Source organism: Rhea pennata, chromosome 5 (genome assembly GCF_028389875.1).
Source record: "Rhea pennata isolate bPtePen1 chromosome 5, bPtePen1.pri, whole genome shotgun sequence".
Classification (NCBI taxonomy): Eukaryota; Metazoa; Chordata; class Aves; order Rheiformes; family Rheidae; genus Rhea; species Rhea pennata.
The window spans coordinates 46,218,131-46,245,119 of NC_084667.1; the positions used below are offsets into that span (position 1 = coordinate 46,218,131).

At 44.4% G+C, this 26,989-nt stretch overlaps 3 protein-coding genes across 13 annotated transcripts in view; 1 reads left to right on the forward strand and 2 right to left on the reverse strand.

Moving 5' to 3' along the window:
- LOC134141660 (protein O-mannosyl-transferase 2-like) overlaps positions 1-299 on the reverse strand; it is a 38,178-nt gene extending 37,879 nt beyond the window's left edge. For all 6 annotated transcript variants that reach the window (XR_009958689.1, XR_009958688.1, XM_062578013.1 and 3 more), the window contains exon 1: positions 32-299. Coding sequence is in view for 4 of the 6 variants with exons in the window: in XM_062578013.1 (XP_062433997.1) it covers positions 32-264 (233 nt within the window). In the remaining 2 variants the exon portion in view is untranslated. The remainder of the gene's footprint in view (positions 1-31) is intronic.
- Positions 1-11,647, forward strand: LOC134141662 (maleylacetoacetate isomerase-like). Of its 5 annotated transcripts, none has more exons than XM_062578019.1 (10): positions 1-274; positions 1,516-1,717; positions 4,108-4,159; positions 5,091-5,158; positions 7,056-7,136; positions 7,619-7,744; positions 8,376-8,451; positions 9,321-9,373; positions 10,698-10,747; positions 11,239-11,647. In XM_062578019.1, the coding sequence occupies exons 2-10, from the start codon at positions 1,664-1,666 to the stop codon at positions 11,363-11,365; spliced, it is 687 nt and encodes a 228-aa protein (XP_062434003.1). In that variant the 5' UTR covers positions 1-274; positions 1,516-1,663; the 3' UTR covers positions 11,366-11,647. The 5 variants fall into 5 exon arrangements, with proteins under 5 accessions (XP_062434003.1, XP_062434007.1, XP_062434006.1 ...); XM_062578021.1 differs by lacking the exon at positions 1-274 and adding an exon at positions 3,544-3,631 and having other exon boundaries at positions 1,312-1,717; XM_062578018.1 differs by lacking the exon at positions 1-274 and having other exon boundaries at positions 1,313-1,717.
- TMED8 (transmembrane p24 trafficking protein family member 8) lies at positions 1,413-26,989 on the reverse strand. 2 transcript variants are annotated; one of them, XM_062578017.1, is made up of 6 exons: positions 26,780-26,989; positions 25,062-25,140; positions 22,247-22,361; positions 21,197-21,338; positions 20,613-20,912; positions 1,413-1,901 (listed from the first exon to the last, which is right to left on the reverse strand). In XM_062578017.1, the coding sequence occupies exons 1-6, from the start codon at positions 26,886-26,888 to the stop codon at positions 1,768-1,770; spliced, it is 879 nt and encodes a 292-aa protein (XP_062434001.1). In that variant the 5' UTR covers positions 26,889-26,989; the 3' UTR covers positions 1,413-1,767. The 2 variants fall into 2 exon arrangements, with proteins under 2 accessions (XP_062434001.1, XP_062434000.1); XM_062578016.1 differs by lacking the exon at positions 1,413-1,901 and adding an exon at positions 15,817-19,915.

The following is a 26,989-nucleotide window of genomic DNA, read 5'->3' on the forward strand; positions in this document are numbered from 1 at the left end:
GCCCCGTTGCCACGGCCCTGAGGCCCTGTACCAAACGTGTGGCGGCTCTGGCAGACAGTAGAAGCGGGAAGCGAAACTGAGCAGGGTGACAAGGCCCAGCGCGGCGTCAGCCCACGCAGGGGCCGCCACACAGCGGGCCAAAGCGGCGGCGGCGGGAGGACAGGGCAGGGTCGGCCCTCCCGGCAGCCAGCGGGACCCCCGCTGCCAGAACGGCACGCCGGGCGGGCCCGACTCGGCCTGGCAGCTCCTCGCCGTCAGCGGCATCCGCAGCCCGGTAAGAGGAGGCGGCCACCGTGCTCCCCGGTGCACAGCATCAAGGGAAACGGAGTAGGCGTCCTGGTGCATTGTGGGAAACGAAGTGCGGGAGCGGGTGCGCGGCAGGAGAGGGCGCTGGGATGTTCGCAATGCACTCTGGGAGATGTAGTTCTCCGCGCAAAACACAGTCCCAGTCTGGACGGGCGTGCTAGCCGGCGGCAGCTCTCGTTCCTCCTCGGCCTTGCACCTCCACGGGCCTCCACGGGCCTTGGAAGAGTGCCCTGGCAGCTGGTTGCACAGAAGCTGCAACCCTGGCCCACTGCTGGCTGGGGGTCCCTAGGCAGCCCTGGCTGTGCAGGGACTGCCTGCTCTCAGCCTGCACCTGCCTGCGCCCCCTGCACACCTGGATGTGCACCTGCACAGGGATGCCATGCAGCACAGCGTACCTCATGTCTGGCCCACAGACTGCTTCACCCTGCCCAGGCCCTGGGACCCACACGGCTTTAAAACCATGCGCACTGCAGAGTGAGGCCAAGGAGTTAATTCATCATGCTAAACTATATTGTGTATGCTTCTGAGAAGCAAGCAGGTATAGTGGGATGCCAGCCTTTCCTACAGCTCTGCAAGCAATAGCAACTAGGGTCTTTGTGACAAAAGTGCCTAAACATGCCATTCTCACTACCCTGCTCTGCGGATGAAACTGTAAGCTGTACCTGCTTTTGGCAGAAGTGTGTTTGGTTGTATTTATAGCCCTCCCTTTTGTATTCTGCCGTGGGAGGTAGTGCTGGCAAACTGGCTGTCATTTAATCCATCTTCACTTTCTGGTCCATCACACAACTGCTGCATTCTTCAAGTGGAAATAGATATTTCAGGGCAAATTTGTTAAATTCAAATTCTAAATATAATAAGAAAACTCACCAGTCAAATAAGGACGTGGCTCCAAAGCTAGTAAGACTTGAGAAAGCAGCTAAAACTACCATTCCCATAACTCTCTGCCACAGCCCATTATTGGCAAGCCCGGGAAGGAACACACACACATCAATGTGATGCAAGTTCAATCCGCTTTATTATTCTGCCTATCTAGCTTATATAACCTTTCCAGCAAGCTCATGCGTCCACGCGCCTCGCAAAGCATTTCTATTGGTTGTCTAGCACTGTCCACGCGCATCTGCTCAGTTTCGAATAGGCTGCTGTGTTGACTCTCTTCCCAGGTGCACATACTTCTGCTTATCTTGGTTTCTCACTCTTCTTGCCTTCAAGGACTTCTTCTTCGGTGACCTTGAACAGCCTGTTGCTTATTTCAGCTCTTCATACTCCTGTAAAATAGCCAGGGCCCCGACACAGGGCCCCGACAACTCTCTGCGAGAATAAACCAAAGAGGACAAGCCCAGGAGGTCTTGTGGTGCACATGCAGGAAGTAAACTGCAGCCCTGAAAGGAAGATGAGTTACGCAGCGGCAAAGGTATTTACGGCTTGCAGTTTGTTGTTTTCATATTCTTACTTCAAAGGTATTCAGTTCCGGTTTGGAGATACTTGGGTTAATTCAGGAGTGGCAGAAGTGGAACTGCAGTAGTAAAGTTTTGGGAATAATGGTGGAGCCAGGTCTGTAGGGAGAAGTACTGTAGGGAGAAGTACTGTTAGGCCTGCTGATAAAAGGAGAAAGAGCAGACAAATACTTCTTACACACAGTTCTTTCTGGTTGAAACTGTGGGCAAAACAGAGGTTGACATTTCTTCTCTGGTTTGTGTTACTTTGTCAGCCCACATGGACTCATTTATTCACACAGAAATTCATTTTAGCCTTCTTGTCTATCTTGGCAGATTACTGGAATCGGGACCTAAATTATTTTCAGATGTCTCTGAAGGTTCAGGAAAGAAATAAGTACTGTTTAATAAAAGGACAGCTGCACAATACAAACAATCACTTACAAGGATTTCCACTATCAGACCCTGGTCTGGTAGCCTTATCTCAAGGGCAAGTAAGGAATTTGACTCCCTGTTAAACAGCATGTATAACAACATAAATCAGACTATTTTGGCGTTTTGTTACACATTGGCATGATGGGGACTCAGCAAAAAGGTGAAAAGATCATGTCTTTTCTAGTATGTCCTGACAACTGCCTAGAAAGAGATGATACCTGGAGCAAAACATATTGGACATAATGGACAGGCTTGGAAACCTCAGAGCTTACTATGCTAAGTTTGGGGTGTCTACCAGCTTCCTGAACAGTAAAATGTATTTCCAGGGGGAAGGATCCTCAGGAATGCTCTATTGTGCTTTATGCTGATTGTCTCTCACAGATGAATTTCTTCAAGCTTTAAGGAATTGAGTCTTATCAGCTCCTTATGAAGTATGGCCAGGGTCACAGCACTGTGCATCAGTGACAAAACTCAGCTTGAATGCAGAAGTCAAGATGAACGTCTTTCCTCTGCTGTCTGCGCCAACTTCCGTACTGTTCCCGAGTACTGGGGGCATCCCCAAAGATGAGAGTCAGAACCTCTTGGCAAGAGGCTCAGGATGCTATGTAGTGACTCTATGGAAAGAACCTTATCCTGCTGTTATGCCCTGCGCTTACAGCTGAATTGACCTGGGCCCAGACTTAACAAAATACCTTTAGGCATTTAGGAGTGTAAAAAGTTGTAAAGCCAAGGCACTCTAGGCAAACCCCCCTACCATTTTTCCTTTAGCCCTGTTCTCTCACAAGCTTGGCATCATTTTCTCCTCTCGAGAAAGCAGCATTGGCTATTGATAGTGTTTATGTCAGTGATGGATTATCACAGGCCTCAACGCAAATGAGTTATCTGCCTTGCCACCCCAGAAGCTGATGAGTTGCTAGCTCTTCCTGGGTTAGTCATTGTGTGATAGGAGGCTTCTTTGGCAACATTTTCAAAGGAAAGAGGGCTGGATCATTGGGGATAAGAAATTCTTTCATTTTTTTAAATCAGAATTGAACAGCCTGTTGCTTATTTCAGCTCTTCATACTCCTGTAAAATAGCCAGGGCCCCGACACAGGGCCCCAACACTGGACAAAAAGCTAGAGAAATAAATGATTCCTAAATATGATTATACCTTCAAAGCTGGTAATTGCTTTGATACCAGAGTTGGGGCTTCAACAGATGAGGATGCAGCAAATTATAGCCACTCAGTTGCATGTGTCTGGCTCCACTTGTTCTGTCCTGGACAGAGATTTGGGGGCATGGTCCATTTCTCATTGGCTTTAGGAGAAAAGCCTTCCCCCACCCCATCTGAGTTGAAAAGGAAAGGAGCAGTTGTTCTCATCCTCTGCAGGGGATTGCATACATTGACCATGGCGTCTGAAAAGGTGAGACCTTGAATGCAGCTGAGGAAGCTGTCTCATGCTGGAGTTCAGGTAGAGGTGAGTTCCCTAAACACTTGGCACTCACCTGGAAGAGCAGTGGCTCTTCTCATTTGGAAGAAGGCCTGGTCTGGCCTTGCCAGACTGGAAAAGCCATTTCATGCCACTCAAATCCTCTCTGCAGCTGCTAGGCACACTTAGCAGGGAATTTGCTTTAAAATCTGTGAGAGGGTAGAAGATGGTAATATCTGATAGTGACGAAGAGGGGAGCTTTGTTGGGGGTTATTTGAACACAGCTTGCATACTGCTGAAAACATCAGATGCAATGAAACATTCAGAGGGCTTGCATGAAAAATAGTGACATTAGCTGTAAGCTCAAACCAGAAACAGTCACTTTATAAAGGGGAGCTCTCCCCGAAAAACTTCATCTCATGTATCATATAGTTCCTGAAATGCCTTCTGTTCATGCTGTGCTCTCCTTAAAATATTCTAGTGTTGCCATGACAAAATGACCTGTTCTGTCTTTTTCTTCTCAGCCGATACTTTATAGCTATTTTCAAAGTTCCTGCTCTTGGAGAGTGAGAATTGGTAAGATCCAATTTTGATACCTGTTTTGCTGTCTTGCCTGTATTGCAGTGTCCTCTCCTTCACTAACCCAATTAATCAGTAACTTATTGAAAGAGAAATCAGCAAACATGAACCTAGAACAGTGCCTCTGCATTACCTCCAGCCCCTCTGGAGTGGGGAGAAAGGGAATAAATACCACAGCTCACCTGGAGCTGAGGGAAGGGAGAGGAAGAGAGAGAAGAGTTTAGCAGGGAATCTGAGGATAATTCCTGTAGCTGTTTGAAATTCAAGTGGCAGTGGGAAATGGGAACCTGCTGGGGGGAAGAGGGCTGCTTGGTTGGGGCAAACGTCTCCCCAATTATCCAAAACAGACAGCAGAAGAACAGCTGAATCCTTTTCTGTGGACAAACCTCACAGGAAAACCTTTGGAAGATTTTTCCCTCCCCTTGACATTTTTTTGCAGATTGTCTCTGCAACTAGTTAGAATTTCTCCTTTTGCAAATCTAACACAATGCAGATGGCTGTTTCCTCTAGTCTTCAGTGAAGCCCTACACTCTGTTCTTGTACAGATACTTCCTCAAACTGTGGTGTCCCCTAGTCTTGAAAGCTAAGCCGGACTGGGCATGGTCACTACATGAGCTGAGAAGTCTCAGGAAATGTTTTGCGGATGAGCACAGAGCCCATCAGGAGGAGCTGCACTGCAGAGGGTTACCCAGCTTGTTTTGAACAGTTTTTCCCAGGGCTGATGCTTGGTGCCTTGGTCCATGGTTTGCCAGAGCACTGTCCTCTCAGAGGACACAGACCCCCTCTCTTGAGAGACAAAGTCTTTTTTGGTTTTAAAAACACGCTTTTACAAATGGAGAGGTAACATTTCCCTGAGCTCGTTTCCTAAAAAATTGAACTTCTTGGACTCAGTGTGACTGTCTGAAGCTGTACATTGTGTTCTCCCTAGCACTGGCTTTGAAAGGGATTGTCTATGACCAGGTGCCAGTGAACCTCCTGAAGGACGGGGGGCAGCAGGTAAGGATACAGCTACCACTGGTCTTCCTGGGGGAACACGAACTTGGGATCATTAGGAGAACTGAGATTAGCACTAGAAAGTTCAAAGGAAAGTCACTATTCCTGAAGGCTTCTCTGTAATTAATTCTTGCTTTCAGTCAGTCTTCCATGGCCTGCAAGGCAGAGAAAGATGACTGTGAGACTAAAGGTTTTCTCCTCTCTTAAATGTCTATGACTGAATTTCATGATATTGCTGATCTTTTGCCCCTGCTTATCATGATGTAACTGAGCACATCTGGATGAGGGGACAGAGTGCCTCCTCAGCAAGTTTGCTGATGATACCAAGCTGGGAGGAGTGGCTGATAGTCCAGAGGGCTCTGCTGCCATTCAGAGAGACGTGGACAGGCTGGAGAGTTGGGCAGAGAGGAACCTCCTGAGGTTCAACAAGGGCAAGTGCAGAGTCCTGCACCTAACAAAAAATAATCCTAGGCACCAGTACAAGCTGGGGGCTGACCTGCTGGAAAGCAGCTTTGCAGAGAAGGACCTGGGAGTGCTGGTGGATGACAAGTTGACTATGAGCCAGCAATGTGCCCTTGTGGCCAGGAAGGCCAATGGTATCCTGGGGTGCATTAGGAAAAGTGTTGCCAGCAGGTCGAGGGAGGTGATCCTGCCCCTCTACTCAGTCCTGGGGAGGCCTCATCTCAAGTACTGCGTCCAGTTCAGGGCTCCGGAGGATAAGAGAGACATGGATCTACTGGAGAGAGTCCAGCATAAGGCTACAAAGATAATTAGGGGAATGGAGCATCTCTCCGATAGGAAAGGCTGCAAGAGCTGGGTCTGTTTAGCCTGGAGAAGAGAAGACTGAGGGGGGATGTTATCAATGTGTATAAGTACCTGAAGGGAGGGTGTCAAGGGGATGGGGCTGAACTCTTTTCAGTGGTGCCAAGTGACAGGACAAGAGGCAATGAGCACAAACTGAACCACAGGAAGTTCCGGCTGAATGTGAGGAGAAATTTCTTCACTGTGAGAGTGACAGAGCACTGAAAGATGTTGCCCAGAGAGGTTGTGGAGTCTCCTTCTCTGGAGATACTCAAAGCCCGCCTGGATGCAAGCCTTTGTAACGTGCTGTAGGTGACTCTGCTTGAGTAGGGAGTTTGGACTAGAGGATCTCCAGAGGTCCCTTCCAACCTTACTGATTCTATGATGTATAATCTGGCATGCAGAGTTCAGAGACTGCAGTGCATTTAAAATGCAGTGCATTTTAAACACAAACTGTGCCTCACTCAGCACCAGAAGGTGTATGTGTTGGGGGTGGGGGGTGAACAGGAGGTCAGAAAGAAGCTAAATGACATGGCAGGGACTGCAAAATGTTCCCCCTGAGAACCTTTTTGTGGGAGCCATGGGTGGGCATCATAGGATAAGACTCTGCTCACGTGTAGGGTAATGGTTAGGGTTAGTAGAGAGAGCCTGGAGCTGCACCTGGAATGGAACTGCCAAAGGAAGCAGAGGACTGGCAAAAAAGATCCCTCCTGAGAACTTTTCCATGGGGGCCATAGCTGAGAGTTGTCGGCTAAGTAGTACCACCCAACTTGGTGTGCCATTATGGGCTAAGACAGTGCTGGGAAAATAGAATAGTAACAGTGATGCTGCCTTGGTACCACCCATCTTGAACTTTGTATTACCAGTTTATCAAAAGGTGAGGCAGTCTGTCCTTTGATAGACAGAACCCTGAGCCCTAGTGGGAGCCTCCTGTCGGCTAATAATACAACATAACTTACTGGAAATGGTATGGAGGTAGAGGGAAAAGCTAGGTTAAAAAAAAAAAAAAAAAAAAAAAGTTGGTAACTGGATTCTAGGGGAAGAAAACAAGGAAGAGGAAGAATTTCTGGTTGCAGTAATCTCAGGTTTGTTTCCTCAGTTTTCTGCTGAGTTCAAGGCACTGAATCCAATGCAGCAAGTCCCAGCCTTGAAAATTGATGGCATCACCCTTTCTCAGTCGGTGAGTTACCAGACACATCTTAACCATTCATTCCAGCCTACTGCCCAGACTGGAAGGGAGGACTTTGCTCCATCTCTTCCCCCAGAATACCAGGTTTGTACATTAGAGAACAGATGGCATTTGTGATGAAGAAGTCAGTCTTACCAGAGGTCAGAAATAGCATGTAGCTGCTGCTGGGAAACTGCTGTCATGTATTCAGGCTCAGCTTGGCCTTGGTTCAAAATCCCACCTTTTACTGAGCAGTTTGTAGTCTGTCTTAGATGGCTGTCGCATGGTTTGTCTTAAATCACAGCTGGGCTAAACCACAAGGTCTCAAGCAGTTATCAAAGAGGATATTTTGTGGCTTGTATTGGTAACAGATTCTATTCAAAAGCCGTTATTTTCTGTTGGATCAACTAGGAACTCTTGTCTCCTAGATATTTAGGCCCTATATTTTTATTCCACTCTCCAATACCATCCCCTTATGTCTTTGCTCATTACAGATCGCTATAATTCATTACCTAGAAGAAACCCGGCCTAACCCCAGGCTCCTACCCCAAGATCCAAAGAAGAGAGCCCAAGTCAGGATGATCTCAGATCACATTGTCTCTGGCATTCAGCCACTCCAGGTACTGCCTTATCATATCCATGCAAATAAGAAAACCAGGACTAGCTAATAGAGCAGCAGCCCTTAGACTATGTTAGCAGATGAAATCTATGCTTCATCTAATATGCCAGTGGAAACAGTACATATTTCCTACAAAGAAAATTCTGTAGGATGCCAGAATTCTTTAGCTTAGCCCATAAGGTTTCACTGCAAGTTTTAAGATGTTTCAGGGAGAAGACAGGCCAACCCCTAGGGCACTGGCAGGGAGATATCCAGGAAGATGCTGTAACAGAAGGACAGAAACAGGTTGTGCAGAGAGGCTGTGAAGTCTCTGTCCTTGGAGATATTTAAAACCTAACTGGGCATGATCTTGGGCCACCTGCTCCAGCTGACTCTGCTCTGAGCAGCTGGATTGGACCAAATGATCTCCAGAGGTCCCTTTGAACCCTGACCCCCTGTGATTCTCTAACAGTCCCAGGAGAGAGATATAGCCAGGTAAATGGTTCCTTCAGTGAGGATGAGATCAGGGCTGACCCAGCAGGCTGAGCTCAAGCTGAGCACCTCCTAGTCTTCCCTCTCCCTCTCTTGGGGAGACATTGGCAAGCTTCAGCTCACAGCAGTCACTCTAACCTGGAGATTTCTCACCTTGGCAGAACCTGAGTATCCTGCAACGAATGGGGGAGAAAAAAATGGAATGGGCTCAGCAATGCATCACATTTGGCTTCCAAGGTGAGTCCCACATCTGACATGATCACCACTTCGACTGACCCTTCAGAACTCTGTGGGGCAGCATGCTGTACCACTGGAGTCCTACTTTCTCCTCAGCCAGAACAACAGGCTTTCCTAGGCTGGTATACTAGTGTCCTGCCGTGCTGGGAAAGACGAGCTCTTCCTGCCCAGAATATTTCATCTAGGACTGGTAGCTCTGCAGTGCCTCCAAGGAGGGAGCTTGTCCATATGCAGTGCCACTGCTGTGCATGGAAGAGGGAAAGCCTGGAGCTGTCCTGAACATCATGGCCTTCATTTCACCTTGAAGCGTGAGGGCTGACAACACTGTCCTTTCCTCCCTGCTGCTTCCAAGCTACTGCCTTTTGCACTTAAGTTCCTATATTAATATGTTTTTGCCTTAAGCCAAAAGACATCTTGTGGCAAGTAGCAAAATATTTCTTTAGCTCCTTGTGAAAAATAGGGTGCAGTTTCACAAAACCCTTTCCCTCCACGTGCTGGAATGGCAGGCTCATCATTACATCTGGACAGACACAAACTGACAGAACCTTTGTACTTCTCCCCTTCACACTCTTACATATCTTCTTACTGTGCTCTTAGTACGTCAGGTGCATTGCCTGAAGCAGCTAAAATCATCCTGGATCCCAGATGGCTCAGGGGTCATAAAGACTCCTATAATTCTTCTGTGGTAAGATTTCTGTCTTTTCTCAGTTCTGACTCAGATCACTCCTCTTCATGCCTACTAGCTTAGGGTTGAAATATTCTTGTTCAGATTCCCAGCTATAGCATCCCCCAGCCTCTACATGCAGTTTCATTAAAGCTTTGAAATGAGTTTCCTGTGGCTGACCCCAGTGTTCCACCTCTCTTGGCAGCACTGGAGCAGATTCTGCAGCATACTGCTGGATGCTACTGTGTGGGGGATGAGGTAAGTAGCTGAATGTCATGCATAGCTGGAGAATCAGAAATCTCTGCATCTTACATAAAGTAGAAAAGAGTTAACTGTGGAGACACAGGCAAAACACATCCTGTGCCTAGAGTTGCTCGCTGTTCCTTCACCATTAAGAAAACAGCTGCATGGATCCTACTTAGGCCATTACTGACTTACAGATAGTCATAGGGATGTTTACTTGTCCCTGCCTGCTGAGCAACCTGCTGTGGCCAGATTGTGCAGATGCATCTAGGATCTGGAAACTGACTGCCACTAAAAGATTAAGTATCTTTTCGTCAATCAGGAGATTTGGAGTTCAAAGTCTCCCCTTAATAGGGCCAAAGCTTGGTTCAGGAAAAAAAAAAAAAAAAAAAGTCAATTTTTAACTGTGAGACCTTTGGCCAGGTTGCATCGTATTTTTCTGCTGTGTTTCTCCAACTTTAACATGGACACATTTCAAAACATAACACGCAAGCTGTTTTGACCCTTTCCAGGCTAAGGGCCACACAGACCTGTTCCATTTAGCTGTCCTGTTTGGCAGGCAATCAGATCTTCCCTATAAAAGGCCTGTCAAGAAAAACAGACTCATATCCTGTGAAGCAGAGGATTGTATGGCAGGAGACTTTTAGGACTGGAGCCCTTGGTAGCCAAAAACTAGTTGCAAGATCTTATGCTGGAGAATATCCTGTGTCCTGAAAGATATCCAGAACTTCACGGCCTGGGGAACAGGACGGCGGCAGCTGTCATCTGTGCAGAAAGGCAGCTATTTATAATATACTTTAGTTTTTTTCAGATTGTGTGTCCCTGAGTGTGTGTGCAAAGGCCTATCACACAACAGGTCTTGATCTTGCCTGGAGCTGCTTGATGGTCCTCCAGTCCAAACAAGCAAGACTTACTCATCTTTCCCCCCGCCATTACAAACTCATTGGCAACCGCCATCACTACCCCCGCCATCTCCTTCCTCTGCAGCCTACCAGCAAGACTTACTTGCTCAGTGGCAGTTGCAATGGAAGCACAATGTTGCTGAGGTTGCTACAATCAGCTTGTAAATAGGAAGCTTCCTACAGGCTGATGGCTTCTTGTACTAGTGACTCCTATGAGGTTCGTGTCCTTGCACCTTTGAGGTATTTTCAACGCTTGATTAAAAGATGGGGCTGCCATGAAAAGTCCTCTCTTCACCCCAGAAATGCATGGAAAACCTTATCAAATGCTACTGGCTGATAAAGTAACAGTTGTTGTGCTGTCAAAGCCTGCCACCACAGTGGAGGGTGACGGGACAGGCTCTGGATTACTTTGACCCTTTTTCTCTGCTCCACTGCAGGTGTCCATCGCTGACTTGTGCTTAGTGCCTCAAGTTTTCAATGCTGAAAGGTAATAAAGGCTAAGCTTGAGGAACAAGAGGCTAGACTGTCTTCCCAGAGGCTCCAGGAGTGAAAGCTAATCTGTGTCCCTGGAAAACCTAAGGCTGTCCACACTCCACATCCTCCCTCCTCTTTGCCCTGTATTTACACTGCACACAGAGGGGGAAGAGCAATCTGACTGAATTTGTAGAGAACACATACCCTGTGCAAGTAGGGTCTGTGTAATTCCCAGGAGGTAGTCATCATTAGGGAAGAAAGCATAGTGCATTCTTACTGTATGCTGAACACTGCAGAAAAGCCTAGTGAAAGAGAAGAGCTAACTAAGCTTTCCTCTAGCTTTTATTTTTAAATTTACAAGAATCTACCCTTTCTCTTAATGTAAACATATTTCAGCTGTGAGATTCTCGCACACTAGGCAGGTACAGCACAGTGCTTTGCCCTGTACACAGCTGCACTCGCTGTCCAGCTGAGAGTACCTGATAATTTTTTTTCCTTTTGCAGATACAAAGTGGACCTGGCTCCATATCCCACAATAACCAGAATCAATAAAGCTCTCCTAGAGTTGGAAGCATTCAAAGCCAGCCATCCATCCCGGCAGCCAGATACCCCTGCAGAACTGCGAGCTTAAAGCCCTTTTACACATTAAATCAAGAAAGCTGGAGTGGCAAAGAGGACAACAGCTAAAGGTTGAGGAGGATTTGAGTGCCAGCAGGAAATACTCACATCTCATTGTCACCTGAATGGAATGAAGGAAGGACAGAGGGAAAGCCCTGTTGCTCCAGAAGTAGCCTGCATGACTCAAAAGAGCTATCACTGTGCTGGAAAGATCGCAGCTACTTCTGACTATGTTTTTCTATTTTATCTCTCTCCATGAAGCAGAATAAAAGAGAAGCATCCATAACTATTAGAAGCCCGTTTTGTATGGTTTTGGATTAGGGAACATAGTCAAAAACATGTATGGGTCATCTAGCCAATTCTAGACGCCCCCCGCCCCGAGGCTTCTCCTTTCCACCAGCCATGGAAAGGACATCAGAGAATGTGGCAATGTGCTGCTGATCCAGTAAGCCTGCTTGTCCTTGCACCTGCCTTAAAGCTATGGCATTGTCAATGCCATGGATATAAACACTAAGGGATAGACCCTGACAGAAGAGATTATTGTTGGATCCCATTGTTTTTGCTAGAGCCAGCTGTCAGCAACTCTGCCCCACCTTGCAATGACAAGAAAATTATTATTTGGAATAGCCAGGTACGTCTTCCCTTTGTCCACCAACTTGCAGAATTAGTAAAGGTCTGTCTGGAGCAAAGCTAGGTGGTCATGCCACAGTCACTGAGTCAAGACAACCAGCTCACTCCCTTATGCTGAAAACAATGGTGTTTTCTTCCTTTTCCTACTCTCAGACTCTGCTCTAGGTGCTTTCCTGGTTCTCAGCTGCAAACTATGTCCCAAGGGAACCTCACCCCAGATTCCCTCCAAGCCAGAACCATGCTGGTACTCTCACTGTGAAGAACTTCCAAGTGGCAGCAACCAAATCCCATTCCACTCATCCCAAATAAAACCAAACACCTGAGTCACCTTCACAGCTGAGAGCACCCTGGGATGACAGCCCAAAAATCTGTAGGGCAAGAAGGGAAACTAAAGCTTGTGACTATCCATGATCCTGTGCAGGCTCAGCTAAGATCCCACTGGTAATTTTGGTATCTAAGTCCAGATAGCAAGCCAGGGATACGGGAGGGAATTTCTGACAGTCTGATGCTGTATATCCAGCAGCCCTAAGAGGGCAATGCTCACAGGCCTCTCATGCTTGATCCTTTATCTCCCCAGTGATCAAGAACAGCAATCAACCCTTCCCTGAACACTTTTTCTTCAAGCTATTTAAATACAGTCTTATCCATAGATAATGATATGAGATAATCCTCATGAGCAAGCAACTATAAGGAAACTATGAACGGGAAACTTTCCATAGATATCTGAAGAGAGATTTTTAATCCTTTAAATCTAGAGGTGAAAAGTGTCAATATTAAGCACCAGAGGGAAAGGCAATATAACTTCATCTGTGTCACCTACAAGGAAGAACTTGGCAACTTGCTCATTTCTCTCCTGTTCTTCAAACATTCTTAACTCTTCCAGAGAATGCAAAGAATTAAAAAAAAAAAAAACTCAGCAAGTCATTTTTAGCAGACAGAAAAAGGTTTAATTGGGTTCTTGTTTTGTAGGAATTCCGTAGTTCAGTTTTTTTCCATTTGAAAACACTCGCTTGCTTTAACAGAAGATAAAAATCTTGTTTGCACAGTGAAAAGTTTATTTAAAGAGGATAGGTTCCAAGACACTATTATAAATCAGCCCTAACACAAACAACACAAACCAAGCCTAGAAGGAATGCAAGCACACTATAGTCTTCGTATGTGCCTTTTGGCAAGACATTCAGTGTTACATCTTATTAAAATATCCTCTTCTCCATTTAAAGCTCTTATCTTGGGAGGTTATGAAAAGCAGCAGGGTAACACAGAGAACTTAGATTTGAAATTACAGGACATCAAAAATACTCACTTCACATAGACTAGGACTGACAGACAACCATTACGTTCACAACAACACAGGTCTCAGAAAGGTATGACCAGCTACGAGACACTCACCATTGAAAGACTATGCAAGCAGTTCGGAGCAGCGAGTCGAGGGCAGATTGCTTCATTCTGAAGAGGGCAGGCAGTCATGAGGGCATCCTAGAGATTGCTGGGAGACCTTCTCCAGCCATTAAAGTTTTCAAAAATAGCTACTAAACTTTAAGGTCATTGCTTGACAAAGCCTTCTTAGCTGTAAGCTAGATGGCTGGTATCCAGCTTCTTGCCCAAGGGATTTGACTCATCAGTAACGGGTGGGCTCAAACTAGACAGCATTCATTCAAGAATCATAAAAGCCTTCCTCTCCCTGCCTGATAAAGGGCATATTTCTTGCAACGATGCATTTGAGAGAAACATGTAAAATTGAGAACAGAATGCAGAAATGCCAAAGGGAGTCAGATTCACTATCCATTTAGTCTGACATTCTGTCCTCAACTGCTGCCAGCACCAGGTGTTTCAGAAAAAGGTGCAAGAGACTCTTTGGAGGCAAATGTGGAATACTCCCACCAGAAGCTCTCCTCATAACAAGATGTGTTTGAACTCTGAAGTTTTATGTACCTTTTAAAAGTTTAGTTAGTATTTATTGAAAATCCACTTATTTGGATAAGTGACCTATCATTTTGATTCCTGCTAAACTTCTAGTTTCTTTCACAGTATAATTAGCCAATGTTTTTAACAGTATCGGTTCTCAATTTTCCATTCTACCAATTCAGATGTAGATCTACATGACATTAATAAATATATCCAGTGTTCTCCCAGATCTGAAAAAATGAGAAATAGTCATTTTTCTCCCACATTTATGTCAAAAATTCTCTGTTGCTTTGGTCTTTCATTCAGTCTTTCAACACATAAGCACACACTGCCCACAATGTGAATGGCCACAAGGAATGCTGATTTAGCTAGTGTTCCATTGGTCCTCAGGCTTGGCATATCAAAAGCCCCATATAATTTTCAAAGGCAAATGTTCTACGGTACCAGCAGATTGGAACACTATATTCTACTACTCATCTTTCAGCAACAAGGCAATCTATTAAAAAGCTTTAATCTCCAAAAACAACCTGTAGGGGCTCTCCTTACCTGACCTTAGGAAGTGCCTCCTCTCTACCCAAACAGGACAGAGAAACAAGGAGAAAAAATACCTTGGATTAATGACATTTATGGCTCTTATTTCAGACATGCACTTTGTTCCTAAGGCATCTTGTGATAAATCCTCTGTAGAGTGGCTTTAGTAAAGGCAGTGAGACAAGAAGGAAGAATATAAACAATGGGGATAAAAATGAACTCATTTAGGGATCCCCTCTCTACCCTTATTCCCCACAAGAGTGGATACTTCTTTCAGCAGCTAGTGATGGGACAAGGTTCCCCTCTATCTCTAACTCAACCTTACCAGGTCCAGCACCCCAATAATTGCTTTGTGTAACTGATCCATTGCAGGCCATGAATGAGGGTTACATGCACACACACACTTTCAAAGAGGTAAGTGAACATAGCAAAAAAGAAAGGAGCATGGTTATCATTTAGATTAAGTTGCATAGTAACTCAACTTTCTTCTTAGCACCTGAAGTCAGAAAACTAAGCTCTTTCTCTCCTTAGATCTAACTAAACATGCATTTTCATTTTATCTGTACACTTAAAGAGCTTGTTACAAATAATGAAGATTAAATGGTCTCAAACATTAATTTTCCACTAGTCTAAATATGACACCAGTAACCTTTCCAAGAAGTCCATATTATAGGCCTCTAAAGAGTTTGAGAATAAATTAAATTTGTACAAACAGATTGATTTAAGCAATTTTAAGCTCTCAGTCCTCAGTGAAACACATAAAATTTAAACTCTACAGAGAGAGAAAAAAAAAAGAGAAAGCAATGGGTAGTATATGACCTTTTCAATATTAAAAAAGGCCCAACAAATTGTTATAAAGTTTCCATTATTGTAAACAAACAATTATACAACTTGATTTTTATGCAAGTCTTACATTGCGGGATTGTCCTATGCCTCTGGTTGAATATACTAGTTTTACTCCTAGACTTAAGGAGGAAAAGTTCAAAACAAAATGGAAAAAAAAAAAAAAAAAAAGAATTATGCTTCCATGAAAGCAAACTCACATTAAAAAACAAACAAATAAAAAGATACTTTGCAAAATGCGAAAGAAGCTTCTTCACCGATTGACCTTTTTGCATTTCCAGACAATTTACAGCGAGAAAAAAGCACATTTTAAAAACCTGACTTCCCTCAGAGAAAGTAATAGGGAATTTTCCTTTCTAGAGAAAGCAGTTCCATCTCTGAAGTGCAGCTGCCTTCTTGGTTAATTTGTGCACATAGATCAAAAGTCTATTTCTATAGGTCTTCAATTAAAATAAGAAAGGTTTCCTATATCGTTCCAGCAAAATAGCAGGATCAGACACAATCTAAGAGACAGAGAAGGCAGGAAAAGAGATACATGAGAAGCAGGCAGATTACTTCTTTGAACCGTGTCTTTGATTTTGAATGGGAATTGCTGCTGTTAATCAAAGTTGTACAGATAAGCTATTAGATTTATCAGAAAATGAATAAACACTATATATTCTTCCAGAGAGAAGTTGTCACTTGGATATTTAAATAATAGAGAAACAGCAAGTTCATGTAACACAGAAATTAAAAAGCAAACAAAACCAAGAATAAACCTGTACAATTGTGAAGCTTGTTTCCTGCAGATGAAATATTCTATATCTAAAACTATTTTATCTTTATATGAGGTACCAGGTACTTCTGGGAAGCATAAGCAGTGAAATAACACACTTCAAAATCTTTCTGTTCCAATGCAGAAAGCATAGCTATGGGTACAGCATGTTTTCAGGACAATCACATACATCTCATTAGCCTGGGGAAGAGAAGACTGAGGGGGGATCTTATCAATGTGTACAAGTACCTTAAGGGAGGGTGTCAAGGGGACAAGGACAAACTCTTTCCAGTTGTCCCGTGTGACAGGACAAGAGGCAATGGGCAGAAATTGAAGCACAGGGAGTTCCACCTGAACATGAGGAAGAATTCCTTCACTGTGAGAGTGACAGAGAACTGGAACAGGTTGCCCAGAGAGGTTGTGGAGTCTCCTTCTCTGGAGATCTTCAAGGCCCGCGTGGATGCAACCCTGTCTACCATGCTCTAAGTGACCCTGCTTAGCAGAGGGGGTTGGACTAGATGATCTCCGGAGGTCTCTTCCAATCTTACTGATTCTATGATTAGGAGGACACACTATATTCAGTCTTTTTGACTAAAGCCAAATAGCAGCACTAAGAGATTTGGACAGATCAGAACAAATGACCTGAGCCTCATAAAAAGGTGGGTCCACACTTCATAAAGCTAGAACCGAGCAGTAAGATTACAATCTATAGGGCAACTTATCTTAGCTAAATACACTATTGGCTTGATAACTGGTGCATATTATTTGTTTAAACGAGCGATCAAAATTAATTGCAAGGCAGGCTTTATCAATTTCTTACAACATGACAAAATTATTTGCAACTTTGATATGAACAAAAGTCAGCTTATGATGCACAGGACAGGGGGGAGGGCAGAGGAAAGGAGTTAAAAATTATCAACAGGGAGACACAACACAACAGGAAGTTTTTACTGGCGGTAACTCATTAGCTTGCAGTAAGCTGTGCAATTCAGGATCAGTAATTCTAGAATATCTAATGTATGTACAGATCAAAATTTCCTTTGCCATAAATAACACCTAAATTAGCGGACTAGGTGCCACACAACGCATCATGTGTTTACCCAGGAAGTGCATGCAGGCTCTCCAGAGCATATAACAAAGGACCAAAGGCAGTTAATGAGAGCTCTGAAATTTTAGTCAGAAATTGGCTAAGTGTCTTTTCTGTCTAGTGCCTAAGAACCTGATAGCCAAAGGATGAGAAAAGGGGAGAGCCTTACCCAAGTTGCTCAGGCCTGCTGTACAAAGACTACAACTTGGTCTTTCATCTCCCCCAAGAAGGCCTTAAACAAACAAATATTCCTGACTTGGCTGCTAAATGAAAGAGCACCTTACTTGCACGGACACCAACAAGCCCTGTTTTACCTCCCTGTGGATTCTCCCATTGTTGCCCCTGCTTGAATAAGGCAGCTTTGCAGTTTATCCTAGCTGGGTTACTTCACTCTCTCTTTCCCTTGAGAAAGGAGGCTGTTTTCTCCCCCATCTCAGGGTGCAGAGTAGCAACTATCCTGCTCCTTATCCTGACCAACCCTGCTCTCTGCCTCACCCAGAAAGTCACTGTGCTCCAGCCAACATCCTTTGTATTTTCACTCTTTCTGCTGAGGAAGACCAGCTTGGGCTGTTTTACCGTACTTATTCTCATCTTTTTTACCTACTAAGTGCTTCAGGGCAGTGAATACATAAGGAGAGGAAGTTAAGAGTCTTACTACAGAGCAAATTGCAGAGCATTAAAATATAGGAAATATGCAGCCCTCTTAGGAGGGTGAAGTCTTTGGCTTTAACTATCTGTAGTGAGAACACCTGTGGAATATTCAGTGAGGAGTCAGTGACTGGCAGACTACATAATAGCAGGCCCAACATGTGAAACTACATACTGACCAAATTCCCAGAGCCAGGCATGCATATTCCATTTTGTCAACAACATCTAGCTGCTTCGTAGGTAGTAGTTGCTCAAGGTTAGAATAGGTGAGATAAGAAAATAGCTCTAGCAGATTTAAGAGGCCTTTAAGAACAGTAAGTCAACTCTTGCCTGGGTGTCTGACCTGTGTCTGCAGCAGTCTCTCATTGGCAACCCCAGTTCACGATTCCCAGGGCTCCCCATGCAGCTTGGGGTGTACATCCTTTATCTTGTCTAGCCCCTTATGAACCTCAAGTGTCTCCCTCTGCCAGTATCCAACCCTCTTTTGTCCACCTTGAAGTCACACTACCCAAAAGTCATTTTTCCCTCATTCCCTCTCCAAGAGAGTAGACCAGGCAGAGCTGCATTACTTGGAGGACTTAAAAATAAAGCTTAGAACTCTTCTAGAATCACCATGCAAACAGCCATTTTGCATCTCTGCAAAATGAAAATACAACAGTATTCTTAAAAAAGAGAACAATTAAGTATTAAAATAAAAAAATGAACTATAGTAAGATACAGATAAATGTGACTTTAAAATCATCTCTGAAGGATTAAGTTAATCCTTGTTCAACTCTGCCAACACTTGAGCTGAAAGTGATCACTAACGCCATTGCTAGCCATCAAAACGTGCCAAGGAATTCTGTGCTTTACCACACGGTGAGGGTTAGCAATAGCCTTGCTGATTCTAGCTTATAAAAAAGATTGATTAAATCCCACACCTTAAGCTTCTGAGCAGATGTTCTTTTTTAACAATAGCTTGTAATAGCAATAGCAGCTGACAAGTTACACTTTCCTGAGGAACATTTTCCTTACTATATTATGCAGCTGGCAACAATACCCGTGAATCAATATGCTGCTACTAAGAAGCATCTTCTGTATATTTATTGGTTGTATCCCAATCTGCTTGCTGGTTTTGTATTTATTCAGCATTGCAGTAAGTCTTTTCTTCCACTTCACATCTGAATTACAAAGAAAACTCTTTGTGGCCACTGAAGTTTTAATCACCTACATATCCCTGTAATCAGTAGATATAACATCCAGTTCCCACTCCACAGGAAAATCTTCCTGTAGATCCCTACATATACCCCCCACCACCACACACTGTACAAACGCATAGGTACTACACCATTTTGGGCCTGGCTACTGTAGCATGACCTGGCCACTGCAAAAGAGGCTGTCACTGGCCACACTGCATCCCCACACAACTTAGTGATGGAATGAAGCACTGCCTGGTGGTGACATGTAGCGGTGGTAAGTGATAAGATTGTCAGTGGTTAGGTGACCAGCCAGTCATGCTTTGCCTCATTTTGGCCAACAGCCGCCCTCTAGTGACACAGATGCAGCAGAGTCTGAAAAGTTATCTACAAAACAGTAACAAATCAAGGAATATTTTGACTTCATTTTGTACTAGCACAACAGAAAGAAGCTCAACTACCTGAACCTGGCCTCTGAACATTTACTGGCTGTGACAAAGAGTCCCAGCCTGATGCCTGTACAGACCAGGCCTCCTGAGGTTTTACCAAAAGAGCAGTTGCCTGTGGACAATCAGGCAGAAACAACAGTCTTCTTCACTGGGTCAGCCGGGAAGGAATGTGAGGGGAAAAGCCAGTCTGTATCTGGAGAAGAGCTGGCAAAATTGTGCCTTGACTCTGTAACACAGCAGTGCCCATTAGGGAGTACAAGGGCTGGGTGGCAGCCTGCTATGCTCACCATTACTTGCCTGCTGTCCCTGCCCCCTCCATTCCTTCAGCTGGTGTAATAGATGTGAAAGAACAGAGTCTTATTGCGGAGGAGAGAGTAGGAGTTATCAAATTTGAGGAGGTAGATGCCCTCCCCTGGGTAGTCATGGCTGCCTGCCTGCACCTCACGATGGCTGTCTCTCCGATACACAGGCATGATCTCCCCATAGCGGTTCCACAGATAGCTTTTGGAGCCCCTTTCCACATCACCAACAGGGACAAGTCCTAAATAGCAGAGAAGACACAATAAATAAGTCAGAGCCGGTAAAGCTATCAGGCAGTCTAGAAAATGATCAACAAGTCCCAGAATAAACCACAGGCATGCAGATACAAGAAATGCTGACTACAATAGCATTACATGTAATATCTGCCCTGAGCCCTGACCTCTGCTCACAGAATTCAGCTTTCCTTGATGTGACAAATGCATTGAAAACCAGTTTTGGGGAATACCGATGAGTCAGTGGCCATCCACCTGCCTGGCCTCCTCTCCCTGCTGATACTTTTTAGACACATGACTACTTTTACTCACACCACAACAATTTCTCCTTAGAGTCATCCAGTGGATACTAACTTGGGGCAAAAGAAAGCTCAGAAGGGTCTTCGCAATAACTTCACTGTTTCTACATGTACTCAATTCATTTCTCCATTGGGATACCTCAAAGAGAACAAGTCCCTGCAAAATATCTTTCAGATACCAGACCCTGCATTTAAGAATGCTCTTGGAGGACAGCCTTTAACATATGCTGAAGCAGGAAATGCTAAATGCTTTCTCGTCACAGCATAACTGATAATTCCAAAGGCTGTAGAAATAACAAATGGGCTGAGTAAACAAATTATGTGGAAATTACAGCATTTGACAGATGCTCTCAGTAGCAAGGCAACAAGCTCCACAAGTTAACCCTTATAAGCTCTGCACCAGTACCTTCAATTTCCTCCTCGTCCTCTTCATCCTCCTCATCACTGGATTCACTGACATGCACAGTAATGGCAGTGCTAGTAACTGTAGTCCAGTCAAAATAGACTCCAAATCCAATGTCGTAGTCATCTGTAGCAAACTCCCAGCAGACACGTTTCCCATCAGGATGGGTTGGCACATGGACTGTCACCACCTCGCCTCGCTTCACCACCATCCGGCCATTCTTCTCCTTTCCCATCTTGGCTTTGAATTCCTTCATCTTCTCAGTGGTCCAAGTTGTGGGTGGAGCCAGAGGGGAAGACTGAGCTGAGAGAAGGGAAAAAAATAAGATGAGCTGATGGCTTTGTCTTTACTGGCAAATTGTTATCTGAAAACAGTGAAGTTATTCCTGATAAGATTCTTGCATTCCAGAGCCTGCTCTCAGAAACCTTGGATGTGAAGTTTTCGCACTTGCTAGCCATAAGCTCTCATTTCCAGCAGGAGTCAGTAGTGCCTGCAAGACAGCCTCTGCACTTTTCTGGTTAGGTCAGACACTGATGCTTCAAAATCAACCCGAGTCACCTAACAAGTTCTTCCCTTTCAGGCCTCACCTTTCCTCTGCTCCCCCAGGAGGTCTGCAGTCTCCAGCTCAGCTGAAAGGATATCCACAGCACCTGTGTGATCCGACTGAATCATGACTATATCCCCTGCTCCTTGAAGGACATGGTACTTGGTCATCCGAACAAAAGCTTCCTGCATAAGGCACATAAGCAACTGTCAGAGACCATCACAGTAAGAGTTCTGAACTGGATTTAAAACAACTAGTTAGTAATCCAGGCATCTTTCGAAAGCCCAGTCAGCTCTGCAGGAGCTTCTGTTACAGTAACAAAAGAACTGGCTGGCTCTGATGCACATCTGTGCATTATTTCCCCCACAACACCAAGGCTACGAACTCTGAAGTCAGGCACCACACTGATGTTGCATATTATACAATACCTCGGCCTCCCCAGGAGGCAGTCTCTCTGGGCAGGTACATCTGGTTATCTACCTAAGTTAATTGTTATCGCTAGTAAAGCAACTGCCTTCCAAATTTAGCTGATTACTCTCAGAGAGCCTTCCCAAGATACTCTCTCTCTCCAGGGACAGCCCTTTCACTCTGTCAGCTTCTGACTGCAGCCACAATTGCACTGACATTTGCCGTGTCCTAGTTAAAATTCTCTCCTCATACATGCAAACACACAGCTCCTGAGCCAGGTGCAACCTGTGCAGGTTTTCCTGGCTGTATTTGTTATTGGCTGCTCACAAAAAAAGCTCATCAGCTCCCTCTTCAATAAATTTACTAAAAGTGAATTCCCATGAGAGTTCCCAGAAGTCTCGGACAAAAGGTAGAAGGTGAGAACAACCTTGAGGCCTTAATGAGCCAAAAAACAGCAAGGGAGCAAAGCCTAGCCCAAGGTACAAGAGGGATTTTACAAGCCAGACTGACAACTCTTTCCCCTTGCTAACATATAGAAGAAATATAACTGAAACTACATTGATATTACCGTGTCTCAACACAGCTCTTGAAGCCTCAGTCCCACAGCCATAAGCACAGCGATAGAACAGAAGAATTGTTGCTGCACCTCTTTCCTTGCTTTTTGAGGTAAAGAGTCTCCACCTACCTCTTCGGGGGAATGGATTATGTCAGCCAGCTTGTCCTCCAATTCAGTTACTTCCCGGTCCTCCAGAGTGCCATCTTCTTCCTCCAAATCCTGTGCAAGTGACCCAATCTGCGACCTCTCAGAGGAAGACAGCATTTTCAATTCAGTATTTAAACTCAGGATACAAGGGGCAGACCACAGCCACCACAGAAACCACTCCATGCCAGGACTGCAATTCAAATGGACTGAGGAAAACAAGCTTCCTATAACCTGCCACCTGGAATGAAGGATTCTTTTCACTCCAGTTCTGCCCTCATGGGCAGCTCTGTCTTCCTTCCATGGTGGCCAGAGGGAGCAACTTCAGTGAGCTCATTCCCTATTTACTGTCCTTTAGAGAGCAGTAACTTAGAGCACTCCCCTCACCACATGCTAGCTTGTTAATGCTATACTAATTGCAGAAATCAGTAGTAACTTTCCTGCTGAAAAAAAGGAGAACTTCTATGTCAGCCACTATATGACACATATATATATATATATATGCCAGATGAATCAGTGAAAGAATTCAAAACAGTTTTGAAAGCCATCCTGAAAATGCCTTGTATTCAAGTGGCCCATCAGGTCTTTCCTATCAGCTAACCCAAGAGATAAAGAGGACACTCAGGTCCATCTATCATATTCAATATGCTGTACCAACAAGCAAACTATAAACTGTGCAATGGCAGCACAATAATAGTAAATAAGTCCAAGCACTGCATTATGACAAGAGGAGATGGAGATGTTAGAACAAAAATAAAGCTGAACAGCAGAAAAAAATGTGAAAAGAAACATCCTTGGTATTCATTCTCTGTTGAAGATTTTCTTCTAAACTGCTTTTTTAAAAAATTGCTGCACGTTGTCTATTGTTGGAAAGAGTTATCTCAAACAAATTTAAATGTATGTCATGACAGTTTCTGCTGTCATACTGCTAGGTACTATGTGAAACTGCCTTAAAAAGTGACCTGGTCTTTAATAAGAATAGAAGCGGTCTTATTTTTGAGAAGCAAACCACTGTCACGGCAGTACAAAACCAATGCCAGTTGCCTAAGTCTAAAAGATTAGAAACAGGAGAATGTAGTAGTTATGGAAAACACGTGCATTTCCTGAAATTTCTGCTTTTAGGAATCAGAAATATTCTGATTAGCAAAGGGGCAGGCTATGAATATGGTGTGGAGTAGTTTTAAAATAAATAATTAGAAGTGGAGAGCAGGGGGAAGGAAACAGAAACAACTTAATTCAGACACATTCTGTATTGTATCCATAAAGAAGGAGATCAGAACAGGGCAAATGTGGCTTTTGTTTCCAGCTCTATATTCGTATGGGGAGAGGAGGCTGGATCCTGAAATAAAGCCATTTTTTACTTAACAAAATTCTCTCAGTGCTGCAATTTCCTCTCCTGGAAATGGCACGATACACCAGAAGATCTGTAAGAATAGCTCAAATGAGCTGAATGCTAGCATGCTCAAAATGCCAGCAGATAGACAGGAAAAGAAGGAACATCGGGGGGGGGGGGGGCACAAGTTTTTGTTGTTGTTTTAAACAGGAATAGCTCTCACAAATTTGTAACTGTTCCTTTGGCAATCCAAAAAAAATTAGGACTTGATATCATTTTCCACTACATTTGCTTTTTATCTTAACACAGGTCACACCAGATGGTCACTTACTACCATCCATGTACACATCTGCTCAAAATGCTCCCCATCAACACAGGATCTGACAGCTTGAGAATTTTTTCTTTTTCTCCAAACATCACTGAAGCCCAAGAATGTCACACAAAGATTAAAAGGAGCTGTACAAGCTTTATAAGTAGATTTACAAAGACAAAGTTCAACTGATTCTTCTTCATATGCCCCTTTTGGATGACTCCCTTTCCTTTCAAGGAAGATCTAACAAACAAATTTATCTCATAACATCCACAAGTATCTGGCATCTGCTTTGGCCCTTTTGCTTACAATTTATATTAATTTATTTGAAAAAAAAAATAGAAGACATAGTAAAGAGAGATGGAAGAATATATGTTTGGAGTCAAGAAGGCTGATACAAAATTTCATTAGCATTTGGACAAGATGACCTGCAATTGCTGTTTTAGTAAATTTTTCTTTTTTTCTTTTTTCGTTTTTTAAACAAGGTTGTGGTTTACTGAGTGGTGTGACCTAGTGCCTCACCTATTCAGCTCACACATTTCTGAAGTTGCAAGCCACACAGCATGCATACAGTATTAGTGCTTGTAACCAATCCAATGACTAGGCCACAAGTATTAAATGCCCAACAAACAGACAATAAGCCAAACACTTGATAACATGGTGTGTCAGTAATATGAAGGACAAGATGAAGAACAAGTGCATAGAAGACAAAGGGTGAAGAATAAAACATTGTCAAGGAAACAGCAAAAGGTGATGTCTTTCCCAGCTGCCCTGGGATTATACACAGTGAGAATGCTTAATAATTAAAGTATCCTTCAGACAGAATGGAGAGAGCAATTTCCTGTCAAAAATTTATTAGCTCTTATCAAGGTTTGACTATATAACCTTTCAGGGCACCTTTCAACCTAAATGATTCTGTGGTTTTAATAGCTGAGCTATGAGCTACACATTGTTTTAAAGCTTATAAAATAATCATAAGCCTATAAGAACAGCTCCTCCTATACTCCTGTACCAGTACGCCCTGTCCAAAAGCACATAGTTCAGTCTCCAATCCTTTCTCTCAACCTAGATTGAAGCAACTGCCAGACACAGTCAGTGACAGGAGTGAAACAAGCTGTCATGTACATGGGTCACAACACACAAAAATATTTTCCTACCTGCACTGTGAAGTACCGGACTCCAAAGAATCATCTGGCTTATCTGCAGGCTCTGTCTTTTGGGTTGAATCTTCATTTTCTAGCAGTAAGCAGAATATATGGAGAAAAGGTGAAACAACTTTTAGTCTTTAAAAATATGCAGATAGTATGGCAAACTATAGCCAGTACTCAAATGTTTGTAAGGTCAGAAAACTGTGGAAACAATAGCTGTTCCAACTGTGTTCCAGCTGTGCCAACAAGCTTTTCACATTACAGGCTGTCTCCTTGCAAGACAGAAGTTTGTTGCCTGTAATGACTGTAAGAAGGGAACACACACACACACACACACACCACAAAGCACAAGGTACAAGGCATATTTTTGGTGCAGCACCACTCTCAGAAATAGAGTTCTTTCAGAAACCACCAAACCCTGCTTCAAGAGCAAAGAACGAAGCAAATTTCATCATTTAAAACTGGGCTGACAAAGCCCTGGAGAAAGCAATCCTGCACTGGCTCCCACAGTGCACTGAATAGATTGAAATTCATAGGTTACTGCTAACAAGACAGTCTCCTCTGAGTTTCCTCAGACTCTGGCAAAACTCTGTCCCCACATGACTGCAGCACATGCTCTGCAGTTCTGTCCAATTGCATGAAGGCAGTAAACTAGACATGGACAAGCCCCAGATTTTACAGCTCTCTAAAAGTACGTACTACTATCCCTAGTTGTTTCACAGATAGTTCAGAGTTGGAAGACATCTCCAGACTACAAGCATAAAGCATGAGACCTACAGTTGACACAAGAGACTGAATAACCAGAGTATTCCAACTCTTGACTGGAAGTGGCCTCTTTTATGAAGGAAAACACCTTATTACCCTTTCTTCTACAGGAAATAAGCACAGGGAACTGTTGCCATGCTTTCAAACATATAAGTCACATGTTAGCTGACCCCTTACAAGTCACTGGCAGCATAGGTTTTATGTAAGAGCAGGTAATATATGTAGCAGTGTACCCCTAGACATCAACAGATTGCTTCTTCTACTTCTAGTAGCCAAGTTACCTGATTTTGTAAATGTTATCCAAGGACTTTTTTTTTTTTTTTTTTTTTTTGCAAGGAATACTGTATTTTCCACATAAACAAGGAGCAATTCTAGAAATAAGACATCTCCTCAAGAAAAAAGGCAAAATGACTGAAAAAAGGAAACCTACAGCATTCTTCCTGGGCATAAGACCAAAACTAAAATATTTGTTTTCTCATATGTGTTGCTTAACCCAGTCAACAGCCATTTGAAATACTTCAAATACTTTAGTTTAGGTAACCGCAAAATCTTTGGAAAGTCTGAGCGAGTTTGCCATGCTAACTTGAAGCACTGTAAAAGAATGAAAACAGATGACGTTTACTGTTAAGTTTATTCCTCGCGGTGCTGCTCCAGCCCCTAAGGCTCTCCGGGTAGGGCGCACCCCGTGGCAGCCCCCCAGCACAGCCCATTAGGCTCCCCGAGCAGGGGGCACAGCCTGCACCGGAACAGCCAGAGCTCGCCACCACGAACGTCCGCCCGTCCGCCCGCGCCGCGCCAGCGCAGCCTGACCGGGCCGGGCCACTAGCTCCGGGCCGAGCCACACAGCTGGAGCAGGGGCGCAGCGCCAGGAAGAAGCGCGGAGCTCCTGCGCCGGGCTCAGGCCCTGCCTGTGCCTCGGCCCCCCGCGGCCGCCGCTCCCGCGCGGAGCCCTTGCCCCATACCTGCAGGCGCCTGGCGCCGCCGCTCGCTGGCCTGGGCCGCTGGGCTGTCCGGGGCTCCAGTCGCTGGGGGCTCGAACCAGGAGCCGGCGGAGGCCAGCACATTCGACATGGGCCAGGCTGCTAGGGCGGCGCGAGTCGCGAGGGCGGAAAGAGCCGAGTGGAGCAAACGCGCTGCTATCGCCACCAGCGGAAACGCCTGAGTGTAGGGGG

Coding starts and splice junctions, on each gene's coding strand:
- LOC134141662 (XM_062578019.1), top strand. CDS start 1,664: ATGCAGGAAGTAAACTGCAGCCCTGAAAGGAAGATGAGTTACGCAGCG. Junction 7,137..7,618: donor GCATCACCCTTTCTCAGTCG/GTGAGTTACCAG, acceptor TGCTCATTACAG/ATCGCTATAATTCATTACCT. Junction 8,452..9,320: donor CATCACATTTGGCTTCCAAG/GTGAGTCCCACA, acceptor CTCTCTTGGCAG/CACTGGAGCAGATTCTGCAG.
- TMED8 (XM_062578016.1), bottom strand. CDS start 26,888: ATGTCGAATGTGCTGGCCTCCGCCGGCTCCTGGTTCGAGCCCCCAGCG. Junction 25,141..26,779: donor GCGGCGCCAGGCGCCTGCAG/GTATGGGGCAAG, acceptor GCTTACTGCTAG/AAAATGAAGATTCAACCCAA. Junction 20,913..21,196: donor CCTGGGGGAGCAGAGGAAAG/GTGAGGCCTGAA, acceptor CCCTTCTCTCAG/CTCAGTCTTCCCCTCTGGCT.